This window comes from Notamacropus eugenii, chromosome 2 (assembly GCF_028372415.1).
Source record: "Notamacropus eugenii isolate mMacEug1 chromosome 2, mMacEug1.pri_v2, whole genome shotgun sequence".
In the NCBI taxonomy this organism is placed as follows: Eukaryota; Metazoa; Chordata; class Mammalia; order Diprotodontia; family Macropodidae; genus Notamacropus; species Notamacropus eugenii.
Window position 1 is genome coordinate 469,509,287 of NC_092873.1, and position 13,097 is coordinate 469,522,383.

The following is a 13,097-nucleotide window of genomic DNA, read 5'->3' on the forward strand; positions in this document are numbered from 1 at the left end:
CTGCATTGGTAGAAGGAGGTTTTTTTCATTAGGAAGTTCCTAATACCAGTAACAGGTCTAGTCTGTATTCCCTAGTCTCTATGACTAATTGTATAATAATACTAAAATGAGAAATATATGAGATTCTACCTAAAACTCAACCAATTGTCAAAGATGACAAAAGGGAAGCATTCAAAGTTCAAGAACTTGTAGACAGAGAAGAAGACTAGCATATTGCAGGTGGGGCTATGAATTGGTCCATCCATTCTAGGAAATAATTTGTCAATATGTGAAAAATTTGACCAAAATGTCCATACTATTTGACCCATAAATTCCATTGCTAGATATATACCCAAGAGGTCATTAACAAAAAAAAAAAAAAAGAAAGGCCTCATATACAACAAAATATTTATAACATCACTTTTTGTAGTAGCAAACAACCAGAAACAGTAGATGGCCATCAATTATTCTCTTCTAAAACTATGGTTTAAAATTTTATGAATGGAAACAACAGAATAAAATGTGAGGACAACAACAAATCCTGCTAATACGGGTGACTTACTTTCTGGGCTTGCTTTCTTTACTCTCCGCCACATAATATCCAGGTTCACATTGGTATCGGCAGACGGATCCCACATCGTGATTTCCCTGGAGGCAGCGGGGCAGTAGCAGGTTGGCATTAGGTATGACAGGGGGAACGTCACACTCTAATTTGCAGTAAGCTTCTGGGAGAGACCAGAGCCCATCCTCAAGGCAGGTCAACCACTGGTTCATTCCTAACTCCGGGAAACATAAAAGAGAGAAGCTCAAATAGAAAGCTAGAAAATCCATAGTGATTAGAAGAGGATCAGCCTGGAGAGGAGAGACCTCTTTGGAGCAGGTGACAATGGAAGTGAGCACCAAGTCCAGTAAGATTTTTTAAAGGACTCTAATCCACAGCAAAATGAAAGCAAGCTTTAATTTCAGGATGCTACTCAAAGGTATAACCAAGGTGAGATTTCAAGCAGATAGTTACAGGGTACCAAAATACAGAGGGCGCTAACATTTGAATTCCTTCAGAAGCCTAAAAACAACTGGGCTTAAGGCAAAAAAGCACTGACTTTCCAAGACCAGTTAATTGAGATAAGAAGCTATCAGATGGCATGCTTCCACCTTATCCCTACTGTTACTATACCCTAGGTGAGCTTTTTTCCATCTTGCTCAAGCTCTGCTCACCCATCCCCTAACTCCACTTTATTGAATGAGTCCTAAAAAGGTGATTTGAAGGCATGCCTCATGCAAAATGCAAAAATTGATTGTTTTAGCTCTGAATGTATTAATTGATGCAACTTTTTTGCATAATACAATTTCTTTATTACAAAAAGAACACCTATTTTAATCACAAGAGAAGAACTTTCACCACACCTTCTCCAACAATAATCATTGTAGAGGGATTGGCTAAATCATGAAAAGGAATTAAGATTCCCAATTGATTTTGGTCTTAAAAAGTCAGGAAGAATAGAACCTTCTCACTAATGGGGATCTAAAATACTGTCAATCAGAGAAGAATGAGTGAGAGTACAGCAGGTACGTAGAAGCAGGGAAGAGGAAGAAGAGAAAAGAGGAATTGTGCAACAAAGGGAATGTGATGCAGAGAATCTCTCAGTCTTAGATTCCAGGGTGATCGTACACTTAAATGAAGTCCAAGGTGATGATACCTTGAGGTTTGGCTGGTGAGATACAGGAGAAAGAACAACGTTTCAGAAAGGCAGTTCCTTCCAGGCAGGAGAAGCTTGCGTAGGACACGTGTGACTGATCAGGAATGCCACAATCAAGGGGAGCACAACTGACAGCTTGGTCCCAGAGGCCAGAAGAACACGTGAGCAGAATCTCCTTCTAAACACAGAAAATTTAAAAAGACGATCAGAACAATCCACAAGTTTGGCAAGAGTCTAAGACAAGGAATCTTGTCCACCTCAAATTGCAATTATTAATAAAGCTGTATTAACACAGGCCCTAGATATTCCCTGGTAGACTCACAGCAGCCAGTAATTTGACCAATCAGAGATGTCTTGCAAAGGTGGCAGAGTAAAAGGTGACACCTTTATTGTCTTCCAGATCTGATACTTAAAAAAACAAAAGCCTCAGAATCATAGAATCTGTACTCCAGCTGTGTTTTGACCAGAGTAGAGTATTGTGGAACTATCACTTCTCTGCCAATGGACACTAAACTTCTCCCCAAGTAGCCAAGGGTCAGTCAGTGCCTGTTTAGGCTTCCATAATATACTGATGAATCATAAGGTGATTGAAATCCATGAAAACCTCCTCATAAACTGGTCTAGCTTGTCCCCCATGGTGAACATGGATAAGACTTTACATTTATCACTATTGTATTTGTAAATGGATATTATTCAATGATCTTTCAATCTTGTCATCCTTCTGGATTTCTCTTCATCAACAAGCATTTATTAAGTGATTACTACATGTCAATCATTGTGCTAGGCACTAAGGGTACATAAACAAGACAAAATTAAATTAAATGGCCCCTGTTCTTAAGGAGTTTGCATTCTCTTTGGGGCATATAATATGTTCACATGGCAGTAAATAAAGGATATGTGTGTGCACAATATATATGTACACACATGCGTATGTACACATACATATACACATACATACATATATGTACACATATAATATAAACATATAAAACATATATATACACACATATATATCCAAAATATGTGTGTATGCAAAATGATGGGAGAGAGGCGGGATCTAACAACTTTTTAGTCTAAAAAAAGCTTTTTTTAAAAAATTATTTTGTTTTCAGTTTTCTACAATGACTTCCATATATCTTAGATTTTTTCCCCTCCCTTCCCCTTGTCCCCTCTCTCTCCACTTCCTCCCCAAGACAATGTACAATCTTATATAGGTTCTGCACATATATTCCTATTAAATATATTTTCACCTTAGTCATGTTGCATAGAAGAATTAAAATGAATGAGAGAAACCATAAAACAAAACAAAACATAACACAAGAGAAAATGGTCTGCTTCATTCTGCAATCTAATTCCATAGTTCTTTCTCCGAATGTGGAAGGCATTTTGCCTCAAGGGTCCATTGGGAATTTTTTAGGTCCTTGCATTAGTGTGAAGGACTAAGTCTACCTGAAAAATTCCGTGCACACTGTAGTTGTTCCTGTATACAAAGTTCTCCTGGTTCTGCTCCTTTCACTCAGCATCAGTTCATATAAGTCCTTCCAGGCTTCTCTGAAGTCTTCCTCTTCATCATTTCTTATAGCACAACAGTATTCCATTATATTCATATACCACAACTTGTTCAGCCATTCTCCAACTGATGGGCATCCCCTTGATTTCCAGTTTTTGACCACCACAAAGAGAGCTGCTATAAATATTTTTGTACATGTGGGACCCTTTCCCATTTTTATGATCTCTGGGATACAGTCCTAGAAGCAATATTGCTGGGTCGAAGGGTATGCGCATTTCTGTAGTTCTTTGGGCATAGTTCCAAATTCCTCTCCAGAATGGTTGGATCAGCTCACATCTCCACTAACAATGAATTAGTGTTCCAACTCTCCCACATCTTCTCCAACATTTATCATCTTCCTGTTTTGTCATGTTAGTCAATGTGATAGGTGTGATGTGGTACCTCAGAGTTGTTTTAATTTACATCTCTCTAATTAAGTGATTTTGGAGCATTTTTTCATATGATTATAGATAGCTTTAATTTCTTTCTCTGAAAATTCCCTGTTCATATCTTTTGACCATTAATCAATTGGGGAATGACTTGTATTCTTGTACATTTGACTCAGTTCTCTATATATTTTAGAAGTGAGGCCTTGATCACAGACACTAGTTGCAAAAATTCTTTCCCAGTTTTCTGCTTCCCTCCTAATCTTGGTTGCATTGGGTTTGTTTGTGCTAAATCCTCTCTAGAAATACCTCAACTTTGCCAGTCTCAGGAAATGGACAACAGTCAACTGAGAATACCTTGTGGACCACTCTGTGTGGCTGACAAAGATCACACCATCATTTTCAATATGGCTCTCAGCTCTGAAAGGCTCTGACCTACTACCACAGTGATAAACACCATCGCTGTTTCCAGGTAGTTTCTATCTCCTATAACTGAAAGTCTATTTCACACTCTTAATTATCGTATTTCCATTGTGAGAATGTCTGTCAAGCTCTCTCTGCGTTGCTTAAATCATCATTCACGTTGTTCAGCTCTGTGCAACTATTTTTCTTGAGTTTCTTAAGATGTTTTAATGGGAATATGACATTTTCAGTTTCACTTTCCTTCTCTCTAGTCACTTCTCAAGAAATAAGTTCTTCCATTCTTCTTTCCCCACTCTATTTTTTATGACTTTTTGTTCTGTCCTACTTTCTTTTTTCTTTCCCTCCTTTCTGTGTAACTATCTGCCTTTCTGTTACTGGACTCAGACGGGCAATATTTATTCATCACATACTATGTATGAGACATCATGCCCATGGCATGTAGAATTGAAAAATTAATTAGATGTCACCCTTGCTCTCAAGGAGCTTACAATATTGTAAGAAAGGTGAGGTGTACATACAGGTAATTATTCTGTGAGGCACAGTATGTTAAATATAATCAAAAAGGAGGGGTAATTTTAACTTTAAATGTCATCAGGACATTCATAATAATATTAAAATAAACCAATAATAGTATATTAATATTGAAATTATAATTGTACAATGAATTCATAATAACCTATATTTAAATCAGTATTCTTTTAATAACAATATTGAATTTATTATATTCAATTCTCACTATTTTGGGGTGAGGGGAATTCAGGCCTATGGTTTCATTGGCAGAGGAAAATTCCAATATAGAAACTTCCTTTGTCCATGCAAATTACTGATTCATTTGCAATTTATAGTGTTGGTGGTTTTCCTGGGATAGTGAGTGGCTGGTCTATGACCACACACCTAGTATAAGTCAAAGGTAAGGCACATGTAAATGTCAGTTATTATTATTCTACGATGCCTCTCCATTCTCATGCTGTGAAAATGTCATTTATATATAGGAGGAAAAACTTATGAGCAGTAAGAAAATACTTTTCTATATCTAGTTCTGCCAGGGTACCTCAATCGTTATCTAAGTTAGGATGAGCTAGGGGATAGCAGAAGAGAAGTTTACCTTTCTGAATTGCTTTGCTGATAGAAGCACAGAATAATGGTTTTGTATGCTATGTATTTCTATCCAAGCATTACAAAACCAAAGTCCTGAGCTCCCAGGTTCTGCATGAAACATTTACCTGCTGGACATCTCTACCTGGAAGTCTGATAGGCCACCCAATTCAACAAATCAAAATTGGATCTCAGCACATTTTCTCCCAAATCTGTTCTTGCTCAAGTTTTCCCTTTTTATCTTGAGGATGCTACCATCCTTTCAGTCAGCCAGGATTACAACCTCAGACTCACTCCAGACTCCTCTCTCTTCTTTACCCCTTATATTCAATTAACTATTTTCTGTCTTGCCAATCCTGCATCCATAATGACTTTCATGTACTCTTTTCAATCACAGAATCTGAATCCTATTTCAGATCCCTTTTTCCTCTAGCTTGACCTATTGTTATAGCTTTCAAACTGGTCTCCCTGAATCCAGTGTTTCCCCTCACTAATCCATCCTCCACAGAACTGACTAACCATTACTCTCAAAACACAGATCTGATCATATTACATCCCTGTTCAAAAATATTCAGTGATTCCTTAATGCCCTTGGGATAAAATAAAATTGAAACTCTTCTGCCTGGCATTTAATGTCTTCCATAATCTGACTCTCTCCTTTACGAGTCATTTGTTCTCCATGTCACAGTAATATTATAAGCACCCAAAAGTAGAAATTTAAAAAGGAACTTCAGGCCATTCAACTAAGTTCAAAGAACTTAAGCTTCCATTATTCTAAATGGAGCTCACTTGGAGTAACAAGCCTCAGCGGCCAAACTCTTCCCAGTTTCCCTGATCCTGGAGAAGGGAGGGAAGAGAGAAGGCAGAGTGGCTAGAAGGAGAAAGAAAATGTGGTCTCTAAATGGTTCCCCAAGAGGCAAAGGTAGAGCTCTCTTGGCTCCATCCTTTATGATGAGGTAGGGGAAGTAAAGAAAGCATAGACCCCCCCCTCATGATACTCAGCACCACTTGGTGTTAATACTAGTTTCCAACAGAGTAGACCTGTTCTGTCTGGCCCCACAGAGATCAGAAGATATATGAAGGCAAATTTTGGCTTGATGTAAATAAAAACATTGAAACAATGAGAGCTATCCCAAAGCAGGAGACAGTAAGCTCCTCCTCTCTTATTGGAAAGGTGTTTTCCACCCCGATATTCCATAATTTCTGTAGGTATGAGTGGTCCCTGATTTATGGGTGGAGAATGGTTTCCTTTGACCTAAGATGATGGCTGTGTTGCACACAGCTGTCAATCAAATGATTATTGAGTGAATGACTGTTTGTAGACGGATTACTGGGCTTCAAGAAATCTAGCCAAAGAGCTAGAGTGAACCAAGCAGTCTCTGCCTAAACCAATGGATTTGGGGCTTCTCATGAGAGGTGAGAAAGACCAAGGCAGGGACGATTTCTTCCTTTTTGACACTTTAAAAGAAAGGGCACTAAACTTCAGAATGGCTGCTTGTCATCTAACCTCTGGCATCTCTGACCACTTTGGTATTCTCATCTCCAAAGCAAACTAGGATGAGCCTAGCTTCAAACAAGAAAAACTTCAGCAATGAGAATATGTCAGGCATTCCTACTGTAACGCAGGCCTGGCAAGAAATTCATGGTTTATTCAAACAGCAAAATCTCTTATCTCAGAACCACAGATGATATATGCACAACCTTGCTATCTCTAAAGTCAAGGCCTTCTTGGTGAAGTTCCTTATCCTCTCCTTAATGGGAAATTTTTTTTAATTCAAAATGAAAATCAACAAAATGAAAAGCTCCCTGCACCTAGAAATTAATCCTGTGGTCATGCTGCCTCTGTGGGATGCTCCAACCAAGCATTTCCTGACTTACCTGCATGGGCCTTAGTCTCTGTCCACTGCTAGCTTGGAGGATGAATCCCCTTTCACAGATGACAGCACACTTCATGTGTCCTGGGCTACTGGATGTACAATTCACCACATCTGCATGGTCAAGTAGCAATGGCACACAGCTACCCTGTTCTCCATAAGACTGATGGGTGCAACTGGAAAGGAGAAAGAAGCAGATATACCTTAGAACTGGCTCTTTGGTTCTCTCTAACCAAAAGTAGGAAAATGTCCCGGCTGTATTAAGAACTGTCTTCTTTAACCCTGAATTATATTTGATGCATTTATTTGGCATGATATTCATTAAACTAATGGTGAAACTGTCAATGAATAGTTAGGTGATGTTAAATTGACCACCCCCCCCAAAAACAGTTTTCAGTTGTTTTCTGTTTCCTCTTTCTAGTTTATCAAGGGAGAGAGACATTGCCATTAGCAGGGAAAAGTACACACTAAGGAACAATCCAGTCCTGTTCTAATTCAGAAAGAATATATAGATCTCCATGTTTTTCTAAGATCATCAATGTCATCATTTCTTATATCACAGTAGCATTCAATCATATACCACAACTTGTTCAGCTGTTTCCCAACTGACAGACATTCCCCCAAATTCCACTTCTGTGGTGAAACGCAGAAGAGTACATTTTGCTTAATGCCCTTCAAAAAAGAAAAGAGAGTTTGCTGAGGGTGAAATGGAGTAGATACAAGTTTTATCTGTAATTTTTGTAGGCTGAAGCAAGATTTTTCACACTGAAATGTTTTATTAGCCTAGGCATTTTCAAGAGAGCTAGAGCCCTTTCTGGAAGAAAAAATGAACCAGATACCAATGTTCCCATAATTTCCCTTGGTGGGAGTATTAGTCAAAAAGATTTTGTAAGACACTCTCAGATTTTACATGGGTTCTTCCTTATCAGAGCTAGAGATCAATTGATCTATAAGTTATATTTTGGGGATTTTGCAAAGATTACTGATGATGATTTTTAGTGAGCTTCTAGGCTATCAGTGTTAACAACATCCACAAGTCAAGGTATCACTCTTTCAAGCACCAAAATAAGCAGGTATGAGCCTAGGGAGTATTGTGCTGTGGTGTGTTCTTATATATGTGCTTGGGGTGAGTAATCACCATAATTATACAGTAAAGAAGGCATTTACACAATTATATACAAACAAGATATATGCTAGATTAATTAGAGACAATCAATAGAAGGAAGGCAATAGCATTAAGTGGGATCAGGAAAGACTTTTTGTAGAAAGTGAGATTTTAGAAGGGACTTCAAGGAAGCCAGGAGACTGAGTTGAGGACTGGAGAATTCCAGCTATGGAGGATAACCAGCAAAAATGCACAGAACTGGAAAATGCTGTTCCTGTGCAAGGAACAGCAAGGAAGTCAGTGTCAGGGTAAAGAGTCTCCTTCACCAGAAAAGAAGACTTCAAACCATCATTGCCATGTGGAGGTGGGACCAAGGGCTGCCCCAAGTGAGAAGTTTGCTCCTGTATGAACAATCTTTCTGAGTATATTCTGTCTGAATTTATAGGAGGCTCTTATACAGCAGGGATGATAATGACTGCAGCTTTACAATGAGTATCACTGCTAAACAACAACCAGGTAACAGCTATGTTTCAGCCATTTAATGAGGAAACTCTGAAGGTGAGGTCTATTGCACCAAAAGAAAGATCCCTTAGATGGTACTATAGGCAACAAGATTGAACCAAGTACCTGGACGCTGTGATGTAACAGGTAGAATTCAGGAAAATTGGGAATCAAGTCCATCCTCAGCCACTTACTACTTGCATGAGCCTTCATTTAATCTCTGTCTGCCTCAGTTTTCTCACCTACAAAATGTGAATAATAACAACAGCAACTACTTCACAGGGTTATTGTAATAGATGTAAATAAATGTAAAATACTTTGCAAGTTCATTTTTTTTTACTACTAAACTATTTGGGGGTGCTAGATAAACAATTCGGTGCCACCAAGCTTTCAAAATGTGTCATCAAAGGATAGATAGATCAATAACTCAATGGTTTATTTTTAAGGACTGGTTGTGTAGCAAGAGAGGAAGAAAAGCTGTGGATAGCCCATTTGCCCCATATGTATCCTCAAACTGTTAGAAGAATTCAAGGACTCTCCCTGCTGTCCCCATTGATTGGGTGGATTTGCCATAGCACAGTTATGATAGAACATGCACAAAATATTCACAAAGAATGGGCAAGCCTGAATGGATGAAGTACCCACTTTGATGAAGTCACAGAGGCACTGAGATGGCTCAGGGGCAGAAGACAGAGTACAGCATTGAAAGATAGCACAGCTCAGAGCTCACATTAAGCCATCCACACCAGGAGTCAATCAAGAGAAGTTCAATTCCATACAGTCTCTGGTAGCCCCAAAATGAAAAGATTCTCTGGAAATGAACCTCATTTCAACGGATATTTTCACTGCAGGAGTGGGGTGAAGCAGGTGCAAAGAAGGCTGTGTAAACAACTCACTTAGCTATGTGACCTGAGCAAGTTCTCACAAGAACCTTGTGAGGATTGAGTGATATTCAACATTTATATATGTAATATCAAATGGTAATACATACACATGTGTATATTATATATAGGTATATACATTTATACACATGGGTATATCCTCACAATAACCCTGTGAGACAAGAATTTAGAGGGGAGAGAGAGACAGAGAGAACTTTATAAATTATAGAAGGTCTTCTGAATGCTTGATGTAAGTGAAGAAAAGGTATTGATCACTGACTCCCCCCATCGTGTTACTATAGAAGGAAACTAAATAGAGACAATATAACTTTTTAGGCTAGTTAACCTTAAGAATTTATTGACAGGAGCCTCAGGAACATCATCACACCTACTTGCTGACTTATGCTTTGAAGTCTACAAGAATGGGAGAGAAATTGAGGTTTATGACTGTTGTGTAACTTGACTGAGATTCTGGTGGAAGGAGACCTGTGGCCTCATTATGGCCTTGTCTCAGAATAGGTCAGAGAGATCAACAACACATCTGAGTAATAATAACAAAATCCAGGAGGCTATATTAGAAAGCCAAGTCTCTTTGAAAATAACTATGAAATTCTTAAAATATCTGGGAGTCATCTAAAGAGGAACACTAAAGATTTGTGTAGATAAATTATAGAACACTATAGGAAATTTTTTAAAATGACAACTACTTGGAGGTATATTCTGGACTCATCTGGGCCAGACTAATATATTTTTTAAAATGATGCTATTATACAAATTAATTATAGTTTTAAATAATTACACATATATCCTATTATATAATACATAATTTTAATATATTATATATCACTAAAACTACCAAGAACCTATTGGTCTTCTTCCCAGAAGACACTGAGGAGACCGAGTGTTCAGAAGTGGCAATAAGCCATCCCATAAGTGTCTAGACTATCCAACCATTGACTGGGCTAATAAATGATATCCTAGGAGTGATGAACAAAATATTACATTACACATACAGTCAGTTAGCATTTACTGCCTTAGAAAAATATTCTATATTTGGGAGAAGATAGCATATTTTAATTAGAGGACAAAGGTTGTGGGCTCCTTTCCCCTTATCCACAAGAAACCCCTGGAGAAAACAGGCAAGAAAAGATCAGTTTCTGGAAATAAGCAGCAGCACAGTGATCGAGATAAGGTGAAACAGGCTGAGATGTGCATAGAAGCTGAAGAGAGGGTTGTGCAGTTGTATCCAAGTATAATTACAGAAGAAGGTTTGCTAGGTGGAGCAGTGGATACAGTACCAGGCCTGGAATCAGAAAAACCTGACTTAGAATCCGCCCTCAAACACTGGCTGTGTGATCCTAGGCAAGTCATTTAACCCTGTTCGCTTCAGTTTCCTCATCTATAAAATGAGCTGGAGAAAGAAATGGAAAACCACTCCAGTATCTTTGCCAAGAAAACCCCAAATAGAATCACAGAGTCAGACATGACTGAAAATGACTCAACAACAACTCCCAAGTTAGACTCAGTTTAAATACTTCTTCAAGTTGTATTTTCTGACTTATATATCATTTGTCCTTTTATGCTTTCTCATGGTCAAAGTAAAGTACTTTTTATAATGCTCAGGATAACTGATCTGAGTATATAACAGTTAACGATTTAATATAAAGAGTAGATAGGAAAGGATATAAGAAGAGTCAGTATTACCAAGATACATAGAAAGCCTCAAATCCAGGGGCTCATAGCTTTTTTAGTGTCATGGTCATTCAATCCAGTAAAAACTTACAACCCCTTCTGACAATATTTTTTTAATATTTGCAATTGAACCAAATGATAAAATTCAGTTAAGAATTAGTGAAAACAAGGATGTATTTTTTCCCTACTAAGTTCACTGATTCCTGGAACCCCACCCAAGACCCCAGGGTAAGAAGTCTTGCTGTATTTTGGGGGCAATAGCAGAAAAGGAAGGAGAGCCTGCCATGAAATCACCAAAGCTCTTTCCTTTAATCAAGTGCCTCCTTTCTAGAGCATGGTCACCTTCCTTTGTATAGGATGGTATAGATTTTTCCACACTGCACATGGAAGCCATTGCATGTCTGTCTTTCTAAAAGAACCATTGTTTACTCTTTCATTATGTGGTAAAGAGAGGAAAGACTTTCTTATTGTACGTCAAAGTGGAGCCACTTCAAAGTCAGCGTAACAAAATCCTGCCCACAGACTATGCCAGCAGGCAGTGCCTTGACAATGGAATTGCCGGCATCCCAGAGCCACCAGAAGTTTCCTCCTCAAAGTGTGCTCAGCACACTCCTTGTATGACTGCTCAGCCAGAACTGTCCATGGACATACTGTAAAAGGAGAGGGTGCCAAGAAAACAGGAACAAATGAATTTAGGTTGGAGATTAGGCCATACATTTTAGGAACTCCTGTCCCGAGCTTTTGTTCTCTTTGGGTTTTTCATTAGTTTTCTTCCCAGGAGTGGACAGGTCAAAAGTGACTGAAAACTCCAGGAAGTCTTAATATGTAGACTGAGATCAGATTACCTAAAAATCTCCTGGAGTCTGGTTCAAGATGGATAAGACCGGACTTTGAAGGCATCTCAGCCAGGATTAAGCTGAAGACCTTGATATCTTACTGAATATATCCTGTCTTGCTCTAGAAGTAGTATCCACTTTTGAAGTATCCTGTTTTTTTATGATTTGGATTTCACATCAAAAATGAAATGGCCTCTCCGGGGAGGTCTCTCTTACATATTACTGTTGCAAATGTCTGCAAAGGGTCATAAAAAGGTTCCTTCCAGAGGGAACTCTATTTCTTTTCCATAATGGCTACTTACTCTAATAGATGACTTAAGTTAAAAGTGTGCTTCCGTTATTCTAGAGCAGAAATAGACAATGTGTAAAAAGAGGGAAACTATTCTTCCTAGTGATCCTATCAGTATTTTTACCATTCTAGCACCACAGTCAGAGATATTGATGTGAAAATGTTTCACTTCATACAGTTGTCTAGGGCAGAAGAGTCAAGGGAAGGAAGAAAGGGAAGGAGGGAGGAAAGAAGAAGGGAGGAAAGAAGGAAGGAAGAAAGGAAGGAAGGAAGAAGGGTAGGAGGGAAGGAAGGAAGAGGGACAGAAGGGAAGGAAGGAGAGAGGGAAGGAAGGAAAGGAAGAAGGAAGAAAGGGTAGGAGGGAAAGAGGGAACCAGCATTTATTACGCACCTACTAGTGTCAGGCACTGGGCTGAGTGCTTTACAAATATTATTTCAATTGTTCCTCACAATAACCCCGTGAAGTAGGAGCTATTATTATCCTTCTTTTATGGTCAAGGAAACTAAGGCAGACAGGGGTGAAGTACCTTGCCCAAGGTCACACAAGTCATAAGTGTTTAAGATCAAATTTGAACACAGGTCTTCCTGAATCCTGGGCATCTAGGTGGCACAGGGGATAGAGTGCTGGGCTCAGAGTGAGGAAGATTTGAGTTTAAATCCAGCCTCAGAAACTTCCTAGCTGTGTGACTTTGGGCAAGTCACTTAACTTTCATTTGCCTAATGAGTTGGACAAGGAAATGGCAAACCACGCAAGTCTGTTTGCCAAGAAAACCCTATAAACAGAGGTCAG

At 38.7% G+C, this 13,097-nt stretch overlaps 1 protein-coding gene across 1 annotated transcript in view; it reads right to left on the minus strand.

Moving 5' to 3' along the window:
- PAPPA2 (pappalysin 2) overlaps positions 1-13,097 on the minus strand; it is a 371,731-nt gene that overhangs the window by 117,359 nt on the left and 241,275 nt on the right. The window contains exons 14-16 of the mRNA XM_072648561.1: positions 7,008-7,179; positions 1,677-1,854; positions 542-755 (exon numbers count right to left, since the gene is read on the minus strand). Coding sequence (XP_072504662.1) covers positions 542-755; positions 1,677-1,854; positions 7,008-7,179 — 564 coding nt within the window. The remainder of the gene's footprint in view (positions 1-541; positions 756-1,676; positions 1,855-7,007; positions 7,180-13,097) is intronic.